At 42.1% G+C, this 21,568-nt stretch overlaps 2 protein-coding genes across 2 annotated transcripts; one reads left to right on the top strand and one right to left on the bottom strand.

Annotated features, from left to right (window-relative positions):
• Positions 1-4,306: 4,306 nt before the first annotated feature.
• LOC311108178 (amine sulfotransferase-like) lies at positions 4,307-12,495 on the top strand (the record flags this gene model as incomplete). Its single annotated transcript, XM_084150795.1, has 7 exons — positions 4,307-4,334; positions 5,508-5,669; positions 7,589-7,797; positions 8,192-8,318; positions 8,610-8,704; positions 8,820-9,000; positions 9,750-12,495. The coding sequence occupies 7 exons, from the start codon at positions 4,307-4,309 to the stop codon at positions 9,881-9,883; spliced, it is 936 nt and encodes a 311-aa protein (XP_084006921.1). The 3' UTR covers positions 9,884-12,495.
• A 99-nt stretch (positions 12,496-12,594) lies between these two features.
• LOC311127063 (RWD domain-containing protein 1-like) lies at positions 12,595-21,371 on the bottom strand. The gene is made up of 6 exons (XM_084158810.1): positions 20,986-21,371; positions 20,427-20,492; positions 20,099-20,229; positions 17,432-17,714; positions 13,503-13,565; positions 12,595-13,362 (listed from the first exon to the last, which is right to left on the bottom strand). Exons 1-6 carry the CDS (start codon positions 21,056-21,058, stop codon positions 13,250-13,252), a joined length of 729 nt encoding a protein of 242 aa, XP_084014936.1. The 5' UTR covers positions 21,059-21,371; the 3' UTR covers positions 12,595-13,249.
• Between the last annotated feature and the right edge of the window lie 197 nt (positions 21,372-21,568).

The following is a 21,568-nucleotide window of genomic DNA, read 5'->3' as shown; positions in this document are numbered from 1 at the left end:
ACCTTGTAGCAGTCGTAAGGGCACACAAGTGTAGCGTTGTTGAGCTCTGCAAACAACATGTCCACTCTGAGAATGAGAGTGGAAAATGTATTAATATATTTATTGAACTACCAGAAATTACTGTAAAAAAAAACACACAAAAAACGGAGTGCATCCATGGAGAGACGCACCTGGTGCATCTTCGCCCCACACTGTCTTTCACTAGAAGTAGGAATAGGCCAGCCCCTCATGTACTGTCAAATCAGAAAACAAGACCAAGTAGTTCTCCCCTTTCTCAAACATGAGTCATAGGTTACATGGGGTGACATAGAGACCACTGATGATTTAGTGTTGAGTCAGACACTTTAACCCTCTGTCCTGTTCCAATTGAGGAGGAACATACCGCAGGCGCAGCTTTTGTCTTCTTACAGTATCTGGGGGCCGGGGCCCTTTGGGTACGTGCGGCTTCAGTGAACAGATACGCACGCACGCACACACACATATACAGCTGCGGAAAAAATTAAGAGACCACTGCAAAACTATCAGTTTCTCTGGTTTTACTATTTATAGGTATGTGTTTGGGTAAAAATAAATGCCAAATTCCAAATAAATATATTGTCATTTAGAGCATTTATTTGCAGAAAATGACAACTGGTCAAAATAACAAAAAATATGCAGTGTTGTCAGACCTCGAATAATGCAAAGAAAATAAGTTAATGTTCATTTTTAAACAACACAATAGTAATGTTTTAACTTAGGAAGAGTTCAGAAATCAATATTTGGTGGAATAACCCAGATTTTTTTAATCACAGCTTTCATGCGTCTTAGCATGCTCTCCACCAGTCTTTCACATTGATGTTGGGTGACTTTATGCCACTCCTGGCGCAAAAATTTGTTTGATGGCTTGTGACCATCTATCTTCCTCTTGATCACATTCCAGAAGTTTTCAATGGGGTTCAGGTCTGGAGATTGGGCTGGCCATGACAGGGTCTTGATCTGGTGGTCCTCCATCCACACCTTGATTGACTTGGCTGTGTGGCATGGCGCATTGTCCTGCTGGAAAAACCAATCCTCAGAGTTGGAACAAGCAGAGCAAAAGGAAGCAAGTTTTCTTCCAGGACAACCTTGTACGTGGCTTGATTCATGCGTCCTTCACAAAGACAAATCTGCCCGATTCCAGCCTTGCTGAAGCACCCCCAGATCATCACTGATCCTCCACCAAATTTCACAGTGGGTGCGAGAAACTGTGGCTTGTAGGCCTCTCCAGGTCTCCATCTAACTATTAGACGACCAGGTGTTGGGCAAAGCTGAAAATTGGACTCATCAGAGAAGATTACCTTACTCCAGTCCTCTACGGTCCAATCCTTATGGTATTTTGCAAACCTCAGCCTGGCTCTTCTTTGCTTCTCATTGATGAAGGGTTTTTTCTAGCTTTGCACAACTTCAGCCCTGCCCCTAGGAGCCTGTTTCGAACTGTCCTCGCCGTGCACTTCACCCCAGCTGCCATTTGCCATTCTTTTTGTAGGTCACTTGATGTCATCCTACGGTTGTTGAGTGACATTCGAATGAGTTGGCGGTCATCCCGGTCAGTAGAGAGTCGTTTTCGCCCTCTGCCGGTCTGTAGCTTTGTTGTCCCCAATGTCTGCTGCTTGACCTTGTTCTTATGAACCGCCATCTTTGACATTTTAAGGATGGAAGCAACCTGACGCTCACTGTATCACTCTGCCAGTAAAGCCAGAATTGAACCCTTCTTTTCCTCACTCAAAACTTTCCTTTTCAACTCTTTTGGCATGGTCAATAGTTATTTTTTTATTAATATTACTTTTGAGGTACTATTAGCACTGTTTTTGCCATCCAGCTGGTCCTATTGCAAGCAGATAGTGATGACCACAGCAGTGGTTTTATACTTTTGCTTGTTAAATAAGATTTGGTTCATGTGATCACCTAATCAGTACCTAATTCAGTAGAATGAGGTGTGCCTGTGTTGGAATTCAACAGACACTGGAATGGAATGGCTGTCATACATGTAGAGATGCTGATTTAAGAAAAATTTGCAGTGGTCTCTTAATTTTTCCCACAGCTGTGTGTGTGTATATATATATATATATATATAGATATATATACAAACACACATGACACACACCCTTACTCACACCCTCCTGGCAAGCAACCTGGCAACACGATCACTGCTATGAGAACAGGACAGATACTTTTTTTCGCGGGTGAAAAGGACATTCTGTAATACAGATTATTCCCAGGCCACTGACTGGAATGTTCTAATTACTATTGAACTGGTAGGACTGCGGTCTGTGGGTTGTTTGGAGAAACTCTTCTCTGGTACATTCTTTCCTCCAAGCCTCTGTCCTGACTGCTGTCCATGCCCTCTCAGCAATGTGACAGCTCACTGATAACTAACAGAGTGTGGATTGCGACTATGCATGTCCTTATCAGTTCAACAGAGAATAAATATATATTGTATAGGGACATATAGTACTGTCATATTAGATAAATTGCACAAACTGGTGAAAGGTTATTTTTATGGTTTATTGCTAACAAAACATTAATCCATCAGCAGTATAAGGGTCCATGCACGACACTTTTCAATCACCACTTTTGATTTAGTTTAATAAAAGTTATCGACGCAAAACGTTAAAATGAGGGGAAAAGTGCTGTATTTTAGAACAATTTGCCTCATGATTTGTCAACTCGAAGACAATTTATCTGTCCTTCACACCTGAGTGCTGCTACAGGCGCTTTGCATGTCTTAACCAATCAGATTCACGGAAATCGCAGGTCACGCGGGCTGGGCACAACGCACAAAATTTTAACCGGTCGCCAAGTTCCTCTGATATTTATTTAGCAAGCCTGATAACACATCACTCCAGACAGACACAAGCAAAAACAATTACATAAATGTAGCAGCCTAAACATTAGCGATCTGACGTGCTGTACTGCATGGAAACGAGACTATTTTTCAGTCTAATCAACTGTAGGCTACTAACAACAGCAGCTGCATAATCTAGCCTACTATGCGCCCTGTCCCTCTGGCCAGGGTAAACGAAGGGGTAACGTTGTGTATTTATAGTCCATTTGTTTGTGAGGTAATGTGAATTGGATCAAATTTGGTTTACATTTTAGTCATTTAGCAGACGCTCTTATCCAGAGCGACTTACAGTTAGTGAGTGCATACATTTTCATACTGTCCCCCCGTGGGAAACGAACCCACAGCCCTGGCGTTGCAAGCGCCATGCTCTACCAACTGAGCTACAGGGGACTATTTTCAAACTTGGACTGACTAGGCTACCTAGACTTTTTCAATCCAAAATTATTAACTGGAATTAATCAATAAACACTAGCTAACAGACTGAGTACATTTTTTTTAGGCCTAGACTACATGATGCAACAAACCCGCATACAGAAAACTTTGTCCAATCATGTTGCGTTCTCTGTATGTGTATAGGAAAACCCCTAGTCCTTCTTTAAAATATAATTAATATGTAAAGTACAAGGTTGCTGCAGTTTGACAGTGTTTTCAACCTCCCCAAGGACAGGAGTTTTTTTTTTTTTAAACCATGTGACCTGATTAGAAAAACTCTGGTCCCATCACGTCATACCGTATAAGGTCCTGAGTTTTACCTTGTTAGGTTACCAGAACAGGAAAGACTACTGCCCCAGAATTATTTTTCGCCACACCACTCTGGGACGGGTTGGAAAGCGTGTGTTTGTTTGTGTGTGTGTGTGCGTGAGTGAGTGAGTGCGCAACATGTTGACAAAACAAAAATAAATGTGGCCTCACAAAAAGGTTTCTCAATTAATTTTCTCAGCAAACAAACCAGTTAAGAATACCGGATTTCCTCTGTAGCCTAATCAAAATCGTTTTCCCGTTTCTCGTCGGTCATAGGGGATGTAAAATATGGCACATTGCATGGAGTATGTAACGCTGTGTTTAAAAAGCGCAAATCAATCTGAACTCCACCCGCGCATTAGCCTGGTCCTGGGGACTACGTTACAAAAATTCCGTCCCTACTACTGCGTGCGCGAACGCGCTTAAATTGTATAGGGCATCAGTATTCCTCGGGCACGACATGAATAAAACCCCCAGCGGAAATGTGTGTTTGTCTTCCGCGCATATTCTATTGGGACAGTAGGTGATATTCGGGTGCGCATTGCACACAGAGCGAATTTGACTGCGCTCTGCCCGCTATCCATCATAAACCCTTATTTTTTAGGATAGTTGTGAATTGACTGCAAGAAACTCCCTGAAGCCAGAGGACCAAGGTATTTTAAAGTTGCCTACACCGACTGTGGACTTTGACATTGGCAGACGATGACAACTTCCACCCGTGGAATGACAGGTAGGGAATACTGCGCGCTCTGTGCAGTGCGTGGAGTTATAGTTGGAATTCAAAGAGATTGCTATATTGCTTATTGCAGAATACCGTGCCTACGCTTGTATTGCTATTTTATCATGTTAATTGAATGTTACACCAGAATCTGAGTGGCATAGTTAGAAACAAGTAATTACGTTGTTTTCTCTGTGTGATACATTCGTGCGCAATTTTTGTTTTTTGTCGTCATATTTGGAACCTCAGTGAGACATGTTTGCATGTCTGAAGTGTACATTACAGTACATAGGCATAGATATTATGCACTGTTGCATGCAAGATCTGTCTCACCCTTTTAAGTGATTGAAAGTATTACAGAGGACCATGAATGGTGGACAATGCTTGAGCACAAACTAGGCGACTTTTTTCACCTGTGATTCAGACCAGCCTGTGAACAGAACAACATTCTCTTTGCCCCTCTAAGATTTACAGATAGAAATTCATTGTTGCACAGCAAGCCCACCATTTATCTTTACTGCAATATTTGCTTTCCTTCATAGGAATACTTTTTTGTGCCCAGGCTTTGTTTATAGGTGCTTGAATGTTAGTCAATGGCTCATTTTGTTAAAGGGGCAATCTGGGATTGGTACATACATTTTAGGACTTTTGCCTTAATGGCATGTAGCCATTGCCTCATGAAGAATATAACTTATAAATGCCTCATGAGCTTAGGTCAACTGTCTTACCCCATCAGAACCCAAAATATAAGCTTGTTTGTAAATAATGTTATTTTAAACAAACCGTGTATAGTTTCAAAACTATCATTTTGAACTCATGGTCAGTCCTTGCATCCATGGCTCTGTTTATGTTTACATTTCTCCAGCCCCAACCCATAGCTGTTTACCCAGATTGCCCCTTTAAACATTTCTGCTTGGCTTCCTCCAGGCTCCCTGTGATCTGATAGCTATATAAACATTTGTTTGGAATAGCAACCTTATTTACTGGGCTTTTTGGGTGTTTATTTCAGATTTTAGTCTAATCAAGCACATATAGAGTGTCAACTCTAGATGAGTGGGACTTCGGCCTCGTGCCTTCTCACACCGCTGGAGGTGTGTGGTTATTCCCTGTTGTGTGTTAATGCTTACATACATAGATCCAGATTGTTTGAATGAGTGGGCCTTTGACTTTGTCTTCTCTTCTCAGATCCTCTGGATTCCACTGATCCCCAGGTTCTGGACTATATCCTGGTTCCTCACCGGAACTTCAACCTTATCAATGGGGTCCACTCTCCCGACGAGGTCGACCAGATCCAGAACTGGGAGATCCGAGACTCAGACATATTCGCAGTCACTTATCCCAAGTCAGGTGAGCACTGGAGACAGCATGGATATACTTACCTAGAATACCCACTTGTTCACCGCTTTTAAAACATGCCTGCATGCCCTACTTACCTCTTTTCATCTCTTCCTATAAGGTCCTCTTACACAGTTTATCAGCTCAACTGAGTAGATCTCGTTTAGGGAGTTTACTTTGCTTATCTGTTAGTGGGCTCTGTTCTCAACCTGTATCAGTCCAGCAGCCCAGATAAGTGAAAGAAATGTCCTAGTTGTTTTAAGCCAACAAAACTGGTATCTTCGGTAATCTCCCTGCGCATCCTTACATTAGGTGGAATGCTGCATACCCTGTTATTCTCCCATTGGCTGAAAACAATGGTTTAAACCAGGCTAGATTAAAGTGTAACAGACACCATGTCCCATAAGCACCGTATCAGGGCAGGAGTAGCACAGTGAGGGTAGGCAGGACAATGTCCACATACCTTTGTATATATAGTATATTTGTATGTGGACACCCCTTCAAATTAGTGGATTCGGCTATTTCAGCCACACCCGTTGCTGACAGGTGTATAAAATCGAGCACACAGCCATGCAACCTTCATAGACAAACATTGGCAGTAGAATGGCCTTACTGAAGAGCTCAGTGACTTTCAACGTGGCACCGTCATAGGATGCCACCTTTCCAACAAGTAAGTTAGTACAATTTCTGCCCTGGTAGAGCTGCCCCGGTCAATTGTAACAGCTGTTATTGTGAAGTGGAAATGTCTAGGAGCAACAACAGCTCAGCCGCGAAGTAGTAGGCCACACAAGCTCACAGAACGGGACCGCCGAGTGGTGAAGCGCGAAGCGCATAAAAATCTTCTGTCCTCGGTTGCAACACTCACTACCGAGTCCCAAACTGCCTCTGGAGCAATGTCAGCACATTAACTGTTTGTCGGGAGCTTCATGAAATGGGTTTCCATGGCCGAGCAGTTGCACACAAGCCTAAGATCACCATGCGCAATGCCAAGTGTCGGCTGGAGTGGTGTAAAGCTCGCCGCCATTGAACTCTCGATTAGTGGAAACACGTTCTCTGGAGTTATGAATCACGCTTCACCATCTGGCAGTCCGACGGACGAATCTGGGTTTGGCGGATGCCAGGAGAATGCTACCTGCCCCAATGCATAGTGCCAACTGTAAAGTTTGGTGGAGGAGGAATAATGTTCTGGGGCTGTTTTTCATGGTTCGGGCCAGGCTCCTTAGTTCCAGTGAAGGAAAATCTTAATGCTACAGCATACAATGACATTTTAGACGATTCTGTGCTTCCAACTTTGTGGCAACAGTTTGGGGAAGGCCCTTTCCTGTTTCAGCATGACAATGCCCACGTGCACAAAGTGAGGTCCATACAGAAATGGTTTGGCGAGATCGGTGTTGAAGAACTTGACTGGCCTGCACAGAGTCCTGACCTCAACCCCAACGAACACCTTTGGGATGAATTGGAACGCCGACTGCAAGCCAGGCATAATCGCCCAACATCAGTGCCTGACCTCACTAAGGCTCTTGTGACTGAATGGATGCAAGTCCCTGCAGCATTGTTCCAACATCTAGTGGAAAGCCTTCCCAGAAGAGTGGAGGCTGTTATAGCAGCAAAGGGCGGACCAACTCCATATTAATGCCCATGATTTTGGAATGAGATGTCCACATATTTTTGGTCATGTAGTGTAGAATCCCTGAGAAACAAAAGTTCACTACATTTTCCCCCATCAAAACCCCTGAATTGTCAGTTAAACAATGTGTTGGTGTTATCAAATCAAAGGTAGTGCAGTGAGGTGAAAGGGACAAGCTATACGGTATTGTACATTGTATGGTAGGACCGACATGCCACATTGTCCCTGCATGGACAGTAAAGTTTAAATTGAATTGAAATGACCTCTGGGTGACCTGTAGTGTCTGCTCTGCTATGATTGACAGGGACGATCTGGATGCAGCAGATTCTGACTCTGATAGAAGCCAAAGGTGACGTCACTCCAACCACAGAGCATCTCAACGCGCAGCGCGTCCCATGGATCGAGCTGATTGGCGGTGAGAAGGAGTTTAATGCCACTCCATCCCCCAGGCTACGGGTCACCCACCTGCAGTACAAGTTCATGCCGCTCGCCGTCAGACAAAAGAAGGGAAAGGTCAGTGGAATGCATTAATCATTTTGGTAACACTTTGGTATTATTCTGTGGTATTAGCACTTAGCATAATTAGTACTTTGGTATTGGTGTTAGCCTGCAGGCATAATGCTTTATTACTTATTTATGAGCCTCTATAATGCCTTATAATAAGGCTTTTAATATGTTATATCTCTCTATGTACCAAAATACTCTAAATGGTCGTATACATGCTTATTTTAAGTCTTACAATGCATTATAACTGCATTAGAATGCATAATACCTGCAGGCTTTAAGTGTTACCCAAAGTCTATTATCACCATTCATCATTACTTTCATTAAAGTATTACTACTGATATTGATTGACTATCAAAAATAATCAATCTATTGATATGCAGTATGACCTTGCTTCCCTAAGGTGATCTATGTGGCCAGAAACCCTAAGGATGTTCTCGTGTCCTATTACCACTTCCACAAATATGCAGCCATGCTGGAGACGCCGAAGGACTTCAATGATTTCTTTGAGAAATTCATGGAAGGGAAAGGTAAGTACAATGTGTGCCGTTGGCCCTGTTTAGGACTATGCATTTCATACATGATGTGCAAGGCTGAATATTTTTTCTATGGGGAGTTAGCACTAGCCAACAATGCTTTACGCTTACAGTATACACCAGGTCTATGATAAGTTAAGTCAGTTAATTGTGATTATTTTGAAATGAATGATGTCGAAAGCCTTCTAAACACTTTTGTCTGTAGTATCCTTAGGCTCAACTGTGCTATCATGGTGGTAGGCTGTGTGTGAGTATCCATTTGAGTCTTTGCTGTGTGTGTTGCAGTTTATGGGAACTGTTGGTTTGAGCACATCAAGACGTGGTACGCTAAAAGACACAACATGAACTTCCTGTACATCACATATGAAGACATGATCAAGGTACCAACAGTGGCAAAACCTACCTGTCCATCTACTTGTCCATCCTGTGCTGTACTCTTGAGTTGGCTTGTGAGTTTGCATGAGTCTCGAAGCATGAACGGTGTGTGTGTTGCAGGACCTGCGCTCCATCGTGGAGAGGATGTGCAGGTTTCTAGGGAAGGATTTGACAGAGGAGCAGATGGCCAGTGTGGTGGAACACAGCACCTTTAGAACCATGAAACAGAACCTGCAGGCTAACTACAAGACGGTGCCAGACTCCCTGCTTGACCACAACAAGGGCACGTTTATGAGGAAAGGTATGCACGTCACACCTTGTAAGTCAACATAATATAACCTGATAACAGAATGGTCGCCTGTCTCCTTATCAATACACTCTGGTATGAGGATTTTTGTGTGTGTGATTCAGCGAGACCATGGCACAAGCTGCGTCTTATTTCAGCCACAATCAAGCCAAGGGCAATCACAAAGGGCTTATAGCACTGTACTTGTAACACCAGGCCCATATACAGCCCCTGACTGTCCCAGGAACATTTACACGGAACCAATGTTCAGATGGATATACAGCCATCTGGATTATAATTTGTGCAAACCTAAAGGACAATTAAATTGATTGTTTTATCTTAAAGGGCAATTCCGCCACTTTTCAACCTCATATTCATTATCTCTAGCACCATACCAGTGTCTACATATGTGAAAACAGCGCATTTCTATGATGTGGTTAAAAAGATAAGGTCCTAAAAAAAAGAATGTGACATCACAGGGTAGGATTAAAAGTAAGAAAAACTGTGATTTAAAACAAGTTTCTAGCCAGAGGGAGGGTGTTTTCTTACTCCCCACGTCACGCAAATCTCAGTGTTTGATTATGTTATCGGGTAGAACCTTAACTTTAGAGGTTTTTAGATTAAACATAGAAATGTGCCGTTTTCACTTACTGTATGTACACTGGTATTGTGCAGGAGATGATGAAAAAGACGTTGAAAAGTGGTGTAATTTCCCTTTAATACTCTTTTACATTATTGACTGATTTCCATCCACACTCTGACAGGGACCATTGGGGACTGGAAGAACCATTTCACTGTTGCACAGAGCGAGAGATTTGACAGTGTCTTCCAGGAGAAGATGCGGGACCTACCTCTCTCCTTTGCGTGGGACATCAATGACGTCAATAGCGCCACGTGATGACATCATAGTCACGTCTTGCAGGGATTTTTGAAATCCTTCGGCGGGCCCCCTAAGCATTTTTTTGGGTGACCTAAGTCCAAACTGTGTAGAAATAACTTTTTTTCGGGATGGAAAAACGCTTTCAGTGTAAACTTAAATGACTAAAGTATGTAGAAAATATAATGGAGCTGCATATTTTTTATTATACCACATTATTGTTGAATACTTGTTTATAATGTACAGAACGTGGGCGTTTATCCCTTACATAATATATTCTTTGAGAACTAACAATCACCAAAATAAAAGCTAGACAGTCAGGGAGAATTGAAAAATCCCCAAAACAATTAATTTAGCAGTACAGATTTTATGTTTGAGCAAAAGAACACAGCATAAGCCATGGCAAAATACATAGAATTGCAGAAAATGTGCTTTAAAACTGAAAATGTTTCTCTCGGCTCCATGGCAGAATATGTAGAATCGCAGGAAATGTGCTTTAAAACTGCAAAGATGAGGGCCTCTGAAATGTTCTCTAAAATTCAGCCCCCTGCCACGCCCACCACCTAAGCCCCTTATTGATCCAGAAAAAAACCTACCTTAGAGTAACAAGTTACCCTAGAGTACTTAATTAGCTAGTTATAAGCAATACTAAACAAAACTGTTTCATGAGCTGAAATAAAAGATCCCAGAAATGTTCCATATGTACAAAAAGCTTATTTCTCTTAAATGTTGTGCACAAATGTGTTTACATACCTGTTAGCGAGCATTTATCCTTTGCCAAGATAATCCATCCGCCTGTCTCAAGTTGAGGGAGCGTGCAATTGGCATGCTGACCGCAGGAATGTCCAACAGAGCTGTTGCCAGAGAATTGAATGTTAGTTTCTCTACCATAAACCACCTCCGTCGTTTTAGAGAATTTGGCAGTACGTCCAACTGACCTCACAACCGCAGACCACGTGTAACCACACCAGCCCAGGACATCCACATCCGGCTTCTTCACCTGCGGGATCATGTGAGACCAGCCACCCGGACAGCTGATAAAACTGTGGGTTTGCACAACTGAAGAATTTCTGCACAAACTGTCACAAACCATCTCAGGGAAGCTCATCTGTGTGCTCGTAGTCCCCACCAGCGTTTTGGGCAAATGCTCACCTTCGATGGCCACTGGCACGCTGAAGAAGTGTGCTCTTCACGGATTAATCCCGGTTTCAACTGTACCGGGCAGACAGCGTGTATGGCGTTGTGTGGGCGAGCATTTGCTGATGTCAACATTGTGAACAGAGTGCCCCATGGTGGCGGTGGGGTTATGGTATGGGCCGGCATAAGCTACGGACAACACAATTGCATTTTATCGATGGCAATTTGAATGCAGAGATACCATGACGAGATCCTGAGGCCTTTTTGCCATTCATCCACCGCCATCACCTCATGTTTCAGCATGATAATGCACATCCCCATGTTGCAAGGATCTGTTCACAATTCCTGGAAGCTGAAAATGTCCCAGTTCTTCCAGACATGTCACCCACTGAGCATGTTTGGGATGCTCTGGATCAACGTGTATGACAGCATGTTCCAGTTCCTGCCAATATCCAGCAACTTCGCACAGTCATTGAAAAGGAGTGGGACAACATTCCAAAGGCCACAATCAACAGCCTGATCAACTCTATGCGAAGGAGATGTCGCTCTGCATGAGGCAAATGGTGGCCATACCAGATACTGACTGGTTTTCTGACCCACGCCCCTACCCTTTAAAAAAAAAAAGGTATCTGTGACCAACAGATGCATCTCTCTATTCCCAGTCATGTGAAATCCATAGATTAGGCCTAATGAATTTATTTCAATTGACTGATTTCCTTATATGAACTGTAACTCAGTAAAGTCTTTGAAATTGTTCCATGTCGCGTTTATATTTTAGTTCAGTGTAGTAGCTATCAATCCAAAATGTATCTATAAAACTATGTAAATTACACGTTTTCTATTTGAAGGAGGGAAAAACATTTTTACAAGTGTACAGTAATTTCTCATGCGCTGTACCCACATGATTTCATTCGGTTTTTAATGTATATAAAAAATAATGTTGTATTCATAAAGTTTAAATATATAAAAAAGCAATTGTCTTGACTCATTTTAGCTGTATGTGATTGAATAATTAAACAGTGAATTCAACCAAGTGTCTTTTGAAGGTTATGTTCCATAACAAATGTGCTGCTGCCCTCTGTGGGCCAGTCAGGGTTCCTACAACTGCCTTGTGAATTCCAAGCCGGCAAGCACTTATTCCCTATTTTTCACATTCAGATCGCCATCACCTCATCTAGATAATGTAAAGTCCTTAGTCCCCCACATCCAAGAAAAGTACTCAACACATGTCAATTCCACACAGAATTGTGAGCATATATCTATTGGATTGCATATAACTTTTTGGGCGACCCGACAACATTCACATAGAAATGTGAGTTATAGATCTGTCATTTTCATTTAAAGTAAGTCTAAGAAGCAGTAGATCTGTTCTATGTGCACTATTTCTATGCTTCCTGTTTTTAAGTTGAGTTTTTGCATCTTTTACTTTCGGTTTTGTACACCAGCTTCAAACAGCTGAAAATACAATATTTTTGTTTATGGAAAATACATTTCACAGCAGTTTAGATGTTACAATGATTCTCTACACTATACTTGCTTGTTTTGTCACAAACTGAAATTAAGCAAAATATAATTTTTGCAAACAGGAAATGGGAGAGATTTCTGCATAGTGCATTTTTAATGGCATCAGGGTATAAATCAATTAATTGACAAGGGTGTATGAATGCCCTTAGAGGTGATTCTGTGTTTACAGCCAACTTCAGTTAGAGTTCATGTTCAGAACATAAATGTGGGTGTTATTGGTTGTCTTTCTTCTCTGAGCTTGGTCATACTGTGATGATCCCCTCCTGTTAGAATCGGTTGCGTTCAAGTCGTAAATATTACAGTCGCGCTGCGCATCTCCGAAGAATTTGTTCCTGAGATGCTAAATACTTCTTCAGGCGTTGAGGGATCTGAATCTGTGCGGCACAACGTGACTGCAATAAAGATGACATGGGACTGGACCTGGTTTCAAACACTATTTTAAATGTTTTTTCTGGGCTTGATTGAGCTTTCCAGGCACAATGGAACCAATAAAATAGTCACAAAACTGCAATCCCCACCCATCTGGCACTCCAGGCAGGCTAGAGCAAATGCTCAAAGTATTTTAAAGATTTCAAATAGTATTTGAACACAGGTCTGCCTGGAACATGCCCAGGGCATCGCATCTCTCTCTTCTTCCTAGTTCAAAATATTTTAAAGATTTCAAATAGTATTTGAACAGGTCTGCCTGGAACATGCCCATGGCATCTCTCTCCTCTTCTTCCTAGTTCAGTCCTCATCACTGCCCAGTGCCAGAGGGTCAAAGTCTGGGTCGTCTTCATCCAGGTCGAGTTCCTCGAGGTCCTGGAAGAGGGACTCGTCCACTTCAACACTGTTTCCAGCTGAACGGGAGGAAAGAGCAAAGTTACATTGTACAACCTTTTACAGATCCCCTTACTAATCACCATACTTCTCTTACCTCAGACATACTCAGGCACACATACAAAGAGATACTACAGTTGTATCACTCCGCTATACTTACAATCTTCCAGGAACTGTATATCTGATGTGTCAAGATTGTGATCGGTCTCAAATAGCTTTTTTCCTGGTAGAGAAAACAAAAAGTGTTAATCATGTACAAATGCCAAGACGCTCACCAACCATTGAACCTTGTATCAAATGGTGGGCTGGACCTCGCTTTACATTCGCTGACAGCTACATTGGTATGTGTTCCTATAAAGCCCTTCTGGGTAAACTCCCCCTCTACCTTGGAACCCTGGTCTCCTTCACCACTAGCAGTTACCAGACACGGTCTTCAAGGTGGTTGCTACTTAAAGTCCCCAGGGCCGTTACCAAGTTAGGAAAGACTACTTTTTCCTATTGTGCACTAGAGGCATGTAACTTTCTAACTATGTTCAGGAGGAGTGTAAATGTTTCCTGTAGGCCGGATCGTGTTGATTGTTTTACATTTTGTAATGTTGTATTGACTGCTGCCGCTTTCTTGGCCAGGTCTCCCTGGCAAAAGAGACTCAATGGACTTCTCCTGGTTAAATAAAATGTAAAACTTGAAGCACTTGGGTTTATGTTTTGACTGTACATGATGGCAGAGATGTAGCATCCAGATTAGGGTTGAATATTTTCCAGGTATTTTACAAATGTTCCATCCCGAGAAAAAAATCACTTTTCTCCCGGTAACCCAGTATTTCCAGCCAAAACCAGAGGTGCCATTCAATAGCATCATAAAGCATATAAATAGGCCTATGTCTGGATTTGATTAGAGCTTTGATTGAAAATTCAAGCCTGATGCTACCTGAGCCTGATGAGCCAAAGCCCAAAAACACCCACGTGATTGTGCTGTTATCCAACACAGAGTACCAGTCAAAAGTTTTAGAACACCTACTCACTGTAGAATAATAGTGAAGATATCAAAACTATGAAATAACACATATGGAATTATGTAGTAACCAAAACAGTGTTAAACAAATTCTTCAAATAGCCACTCTTTGCCTTGACAGCTTTGCACACTTGGCATTCTCTCAACCAGCTTCACCTGGAATGCTTTTCCAACTGTCTTGAAGGAGTTCCCACATATGCTGAGCACTTGTTGGCAGCTTTTCCTTCACTCTGCCGTCCGACTCATCCCAAACCAACTCAATTGGGTTGAGGTCGGGGGATTGTGGAGGCCAGGTCATCTGATGCAGCACTCCATCACTCTCCTTCTTGGTAAAATAGCCCTTATACAGCCTGGAGGTGTGTTGGGTCATTGTCCTGTTGAAAAACAATTGATAGTCCCACTAAGCCCAAACCAGATGGGATGGCGTATCGCTGCAGAATGCTGTGGTAGCCATGCTGGTTAAGTGTGCCTTGAATTCTAAATAAATCACAGACAGTGTCACCAGCAAAGCACCCCCACACCATAACACCACCTCCTCCATGCTTTACAGTGGGAACTACACATGCTGAGATCATCCGCTCACCCACACCGCATCTCACAAAGACTCAGGGTTGGAACCAAAAATCTCAAATTTGGACTCCAGACCAAGGGACAAATTTCCACCGGTCTAATGTCCATTGCTCGTGTTTCTTGGCCCAAGCAGGTCTCTTCTTATTATTGGTGTCCTTTAGTAGTGGTTTCTTTGCAGCAATTTGACCATGAAGGCCTGATTCACACAGTCCCCTCTGAATAGTTGATGTTGAGATGTGTCTGTGACTTGAACTCTGTGAAGCATTTATTTGGGCTGCAATTTCTGAGGCTGGTAGCTCTAATGAACTTATCCTCTGCAGCAGAGGTAACTCTGGGTCTTCCATTCCTGTGGTGGTCCTCATGAGAGCCAGTTTCATCATAGCACTTGATGGTTTTTGCGACTGCACTTGAAGAAACTTTCAAAGTTCTTGAAATTTTCCGGATTGACTGACCTTCATGTCTTAAAGTAATGATGGACTGTCGTTTCTCTTTGCTTATTTGAGCTGTTCTTGCCATAATATGGACTTGGTCTTTTACCAAATATGGCTATCTTCTGTATACCCCCCTACCTTGTCACAACACAACTGATTGGCTCAAACGCATTAAGAAGGACAGAAATTCCACAAATTAACTTTTAAAGAAGACATTTACATTTTAGTCATTTAGCAGACGCTCTTATCCAGAGCGACTTACAGTTAGTTGAAATGCATTCCAGGTGACTACCTCATGAAGCTGGGTGAGAGAATTCCAAGAGTGTGCAAAGCTGTCATCAAGGCAAAAGGTGGCTATTTGAAGAATCTCAAATATATTTTGATTTGTTTAACACTTTTTGGGTTACTACATGATTCCACATGTGTTATTCATAGTTTTGATGTCTTCACTATTATTCTACAATGTAAAAAATACTAAAAATAAAGAAAAACCCTTGGATGAGTAGGTGTCCAAACTTTTGACTGGTACTGTATATGATATAGGCTACTGCACATTATGCACGACAGAAAAACATAAAAGCCCATAGATGTAGCTAGCTATATGCTCTCTTAGGTTAATAAATGAAATGAGCTCCAGTAGGCTAATCTTTTTGAGTCTGAACTGTATTACTGTACTGTATTGTATTTACCTGTAATATATGGACTGGAATTACGCACATCATTCAAACCATGATAAAGTAGGGAGAGAAGATGTAATTCTGGTGCAGCACATGCAGCCTACAAAGTTACAAGCATAGGCTAGCGAATATGATTTTAATTTTAAAATATAATAGGATCTGTTTGTATAATTAGTAGGCTGATGAAATATATACCTTTCAAAATATTTCCACAAATGTTAGCCCACCTCCTCTTTCTATTGTTGCTTCATTCGTTCCTCGCTTTCAACAGTTAAATGAAATAAGTTTCATTGTCCTCATCGTCATCATTCTAATGATATCTTTGAATAATATAGGACTAGAATTAGATGCTTTCACTTCTCTTCACGAAGGCTTTCACTTCTCTTCACGAAGATTGAATGGTTATGGGTCTGAATAAATAACTGCTATAGCCTACTGCCATCGCACATTCGCTCTTCTTTCAAACTACCCGTGAGTTCGATTGGCTGCTGTATTCAACTTTCAGCAAACAAGAGCTTGCGTCCCTCTTCGAATAGTCTATTGGTATAAGAAATGCTAAACAAATCATGTCCAGCAAGCTATTCTAGTCTAGCTTTTCCTGCATGGGACTCCCAAGAGCTAAGGAGTGTTTTTTTAAGGAGAGAGGCCAGCGGAAAACCGGTGCGTGCTTATTGTGCAAGAGACAGAGGCTATAAATTAGAAGCTTATTATGCATAAATCATCATTAATTAGTTCAATATAAGGCTAATACTGCATTGAATGTATTACCTGAAAGAGGTAGGCTAGGACATCTAGAACAGGATGATCTATTTTGGATGCAATTTGAATGGAGTTGATGGAGAGAGAGAAAGACTGCGAGAGAGTGCTCGAGCGTGCACTGATTTAAAGCAATGATATTGGAGTGATAAGCTGTTTTAAACCTGCAGCTGAAATAAAAAATAATCTTTAAATAAAAAAAATAGGGTGACCCCCGAAAGCCAGATGGAGATGGGTAAAGTAGACGCGCATTCGGTCTTTATATTACTGTAGCATAGACTATGCTGCAGCAATTGCAGGCCTACCTGTCACAAGAAAAAAAAGTTACCATGATGAGATGATGGGTCTACATGCATTGTGAACTGCGCTCCATACTGAGATGGGCTGTCTGTCCCCACCCATCATGCAGAGGCCGTAGAGAAGCCAGATTTAGACATTGCATATAATTTTAACAGTTCCATTTCACGCCAAGCTGTTCATATAAATAATTTATTATAATTTACCAGTTTCTCGCAGTTATTTATCCCGGGAAAAGGGAGTGGCTTTGGGCGGTAAATCTCAGTAACCGGGTTCCCGCCATTCAACCCTAATCCAGATAGCTTTAGGCTGGGGATGTAGAGGGGTTTGGGGGGTAGACACATACCTGTGAGTTTAATCTTTCCAGCCTGCTGCTGCTCCTCCTCTTTCTGCCGTTTCCTCCTCAACTCAGCCATCTCCAGCTCAAACTTGGCTTTCCATGACAGGAAGTTCTCGATGGTGACCACTGTTCCTTGGAAGAGCACCTTCTCAGCCTCCTCCGCTGCCTCCTCTTTTCGCCTCTTCTCTTCCTCTCTTCTGTTTTTGATCTCGTCGACTAATTCGTTCAGTTTGTCCTGAACTGCTGTAACTAGGGTGAATATCATCACCATTCCAAGGTTTTCCTCAGCCTAGAAAAATAAAAACACAGATGTAAGCTCTCTCATTGCCGAGTAAGGCTGAATAGACAGGCCGAGAGAGACAGACGGACAAACAGACAGACAGAGCTGCAGTAAGGCGAGGATGGTGGAACAGACAGACTGTGGGTGACAGTGAGTGAGTGAGTAGGGCTGTCAGCCGGTGACTGTAATTATTTGCACGGTAATTGACTGTTAATTAACAAACACATTTAGCATCTCCTGTCTTCCACACATAGCCTACAAGCCACTGATGCAGACCTTTGGAACATCTGCATGTCTAAAGAAACATGACATGACATGAAGAAAATGTAGTCTATTTCAGAAGAACAGAATAGCATACTCTGCATTGTCCTTATGTTAGGCCCTGATCTGGCTATGCCATATGGCTGTGGGCTACACTAGTTCATTTAGCAGACAAGATTTGCTTAGAATTCCGTGGCATTATTTTATAGTATGAAGAATACAATTGAACATAGCTGAATAAAAAATAAAGGATATTTTCTCCAAACGATTTGAGGGAGTGCTATTCTGTGTTGAGCGGTTAACAAAGAAACAGGTACTCCTATATGCTTAATTTAGAGTTATTTATGTAACTTTTGTTGTGATACAAATGTTGGGCTATATGTTTAGATTTTTAATACATTCTGATGCGACTAATGATGATTTGAAAAGTCGCATGAATGGCATGAGCTCTGCTTAGTTTTTTGCGCAGGCTGTACACACTTCATCAGTCTCTTTCACAATTTGACAAGCACTTGATAATGCCTCGAATTTCCTGGCTGCATCCCCTTTGTGTGGATATAATCCCCCTAAAAAAATCCATGCCTTTTGCGGACAGTGGCCGTTATGCCCTTGGGCTGCATATAATAATTATTCCCTTCTCCCCACTGCGTGCCGCAGCACCTCTCACTCACATGGCTCTCAGTCAAGTGATCAGGGCTTTCTCACAGGCTACAAGTGAAGACAGACACATCTGGGACGCAACTGCGTGCATCCTTATCCAATTCCGAGGCGCATATTGAAGATATTGGAAGAACTGTCCATATTTATTTTTCGTCAGCCAACAAAATGAGTAGGCCTAATGAACAGCAACAGCTCTAGCCTATGTCAATCTACTATCCCCCATAGTACAAAAGTTGACCTATTCTATTCTGTGCAAGAAATAAATATTCCAAACATAGTCCAGGACAGTTGTGGGATGCAATAGATCCCAAATTAATACAACCACTAGCATCAAAAAACCTGTTTTAAGTAATGAGCCTGACACAACAGATGAGAACGTTTAGCTTAAAATGTTGATAAACTATTAAGCTATTTCTTTACATTATAAGCGCAGCAATGCGCACACGGCAGGCAGTAGGCTATAAGAGCGAATGTTCTATTAGCAGGAAAACACCACTCTCAAAAGTGACCACAAATACGATTATGCATGTATTGCTTTTATTATAAATGTGCATTTTTATGGTGAAAATTATCTTCCCCAAACTTGAAACTCACACGTTGCGTATGTATGCCAGTTAGGCTCTACACCCATTGTAAAGCGGATTAATGTGCTTCATTTTAAGAAGTTATTTGGCCACTTTAGTTGTGATACAAACCTTATTAAAACATATAGGCCTATGGGCTAGGCTACATGAGGTGTGCGACGATGATTTGAAAAAGTCGCAAAAAAAGCATGCGCCGTTTGCCTTAAGCTGGGCATCATTCACAAGTGATAGGCTAATATTGTCACCCATCACACTATTCTTGATTTAATCTTGTCTTTACATATACTTAATAATATGTGTGAAATTTGTTTGGATTTGGAATGGACCATTATCATGAACCTGTCTTGAAACAGGGGCAGCAGAAAAAAATACATGTCATCTATGCACTTAAAAAGCGAATGGAGGACGCTTTTCCCGTGGATCATTTTCATGCCAGCCAGCTAGGCTATACTCCTGTTTTAAAGAGAAGCAATGTGCTTAATATTAGGAAGGTTGAGAAATAAATATAGTAGGCCTAGCCTATAGAAAGCTGATGGGATGCTCCTCTTTTTAATAGAGGCCATCACTCTGTTTTCTCACGCAATTGCATAGCCTATAGAAATGTTGCGCAACATGAGCACATGGGCTCTCATTAAGTGTTTGATTCAATTTTTTCAATACATTTGCATTGATGTCAGAGTGATTAGAGGGACAATAGAGTGCGGAGTACCAGGCAGCAAGTTTGGTAGGCTACTAATGACCATCAGCAGCAGAGCTTGGAGAAGCCTAATTACCGTGACTAAGCGGTCACTTGGAATTTGACTGCCATCATTCCTCGTGACCGCCGGTGTGGCAGTAATACGGTCACTGTAACAGCCGAGTGAGTGTGTGCACATGCGTGTAACACACCTGCTGCCGCAGTAAGGTGAGGATGCCCTCTGCGTCTGAATCCTCCAGGTTCTCCTGGGAATAGATCTCCCACAGCGGCACCTCGTCTGGATACTTCTCCACATAGGTGAACTGTAGTGTCACTTCAACTGCTACAATAACAGAACACAGAGGCATTAGGTTAACAAATAAACAAAGAATAATGTAGTAAAACCCTAGCCTGGTGCCAGATCCGTAAGTGGTTAATTAGCCAACTCGACTGACGAGTCATGTCATATGGGACCAGGCTAGTGTAGCCCAACAGACACAAGACTCAGGCCAGAGAGTGATAGGTTAGGTTACTGCTTACTTTCATCGTTTTCTCCTGCGTCCGATGTCACAGTGATGGTGAAGCTGGTGGGCACCTCTGATAGCACTACAGGAGGGCCAAAACAAATATGAAAGTCAGCATAGCAGTCACATCATTGTTATGGAAATGAATGAAAAGCAAAAGTTAGAACAAAAAGTGGTTCCTGTTGCTCTAAAAGACTTGCGCTGTTGAAAAGTGGAAGATGTTAATTATGATCAACTCACCTGCTGAAGAGCCTGAATGGCCCAACTGTGTGGCACTGTCAGTGCAGTTGAGTTTGTTTAGCTAGCTAAACAGTGCATTGGCACTAACTAACTTTGAGTGTGTGGTGATTGAGGGCGTTTCATTATGTGATCGTTTCTAGCTATAACTATAAACATGATAGCTAAGGAGTTGGCTAAGACAATTTCTCCTAGATGTTTCGAGGGTTTTGGCATGCTAGCTAGCTAGCTAGCTAGCTAAATTGGCACCACACTGCTAACCTGAGTTAGCCAGCTGGCTAGCTAGCTAGCGTTCTCCAGCTTGCAAACCAACCGAGACAGACTCGCAGAAAGCTCACCTGTAAACGAGTCCGGGTAAATTGACTCTATAGCTTCCAGCTCGTTTCGCTGCTCTTCGGCGTAATCTGTCATTTTCTTCTACTATGGTCCATCAATGAGCTAGCAAAGTTATCCAACCGGGAGCAGACGTGTGCGTGCTCGAAGCAGAAGGGCACACTGTTGATCGACTACATCGGCAATCCTTTTTAGTTCTCACTCTGAATCGCAGAAGGTTGGTGTGACAAAGTTTACTCATCGAATGACTAATTATGCAATTATATGTATTAGATACGGATACATTTTCCAGTCAAACATCTTAGGTTGTTATCTACTCATCAGTATTATTCGTTCAGAATCGGTTATGAAATGTTTTATACTTTTCTTCAATAGATTATTTTAGTCTAGTAAATTCTTAAAGGGCCATCGACATTGGGCTTTTCCTTTATCCTGTACAGTCATTGGCCTTTTCTCAATTGGTTTGCTCAAGTCCTGCATCCTCTCTCCTCCATCCTCTGCAGTGGTGTTGGAGGGTATACGCTGTATTACCATATACAAAATTATTTTTCAGTGGGCATTGGGTATACTCACTTCTTAATCCCCACC

This window comes from Coregonus lavaretus, assembly GCF_964263955.1.
Source record: "Coregonus lavaretus genome assembly, chromosome: 3".
NCBI lineage: Eukaryota > Metazoa > Chordata > Actinopteri > Salmoniformes > Salmonidae > Coregonus > Coregonus lavaretus.
Note: the sequence above shows the minus strand (reverse complement) of the source record. Positions and strands in the feature narration are given on the sequence as shown.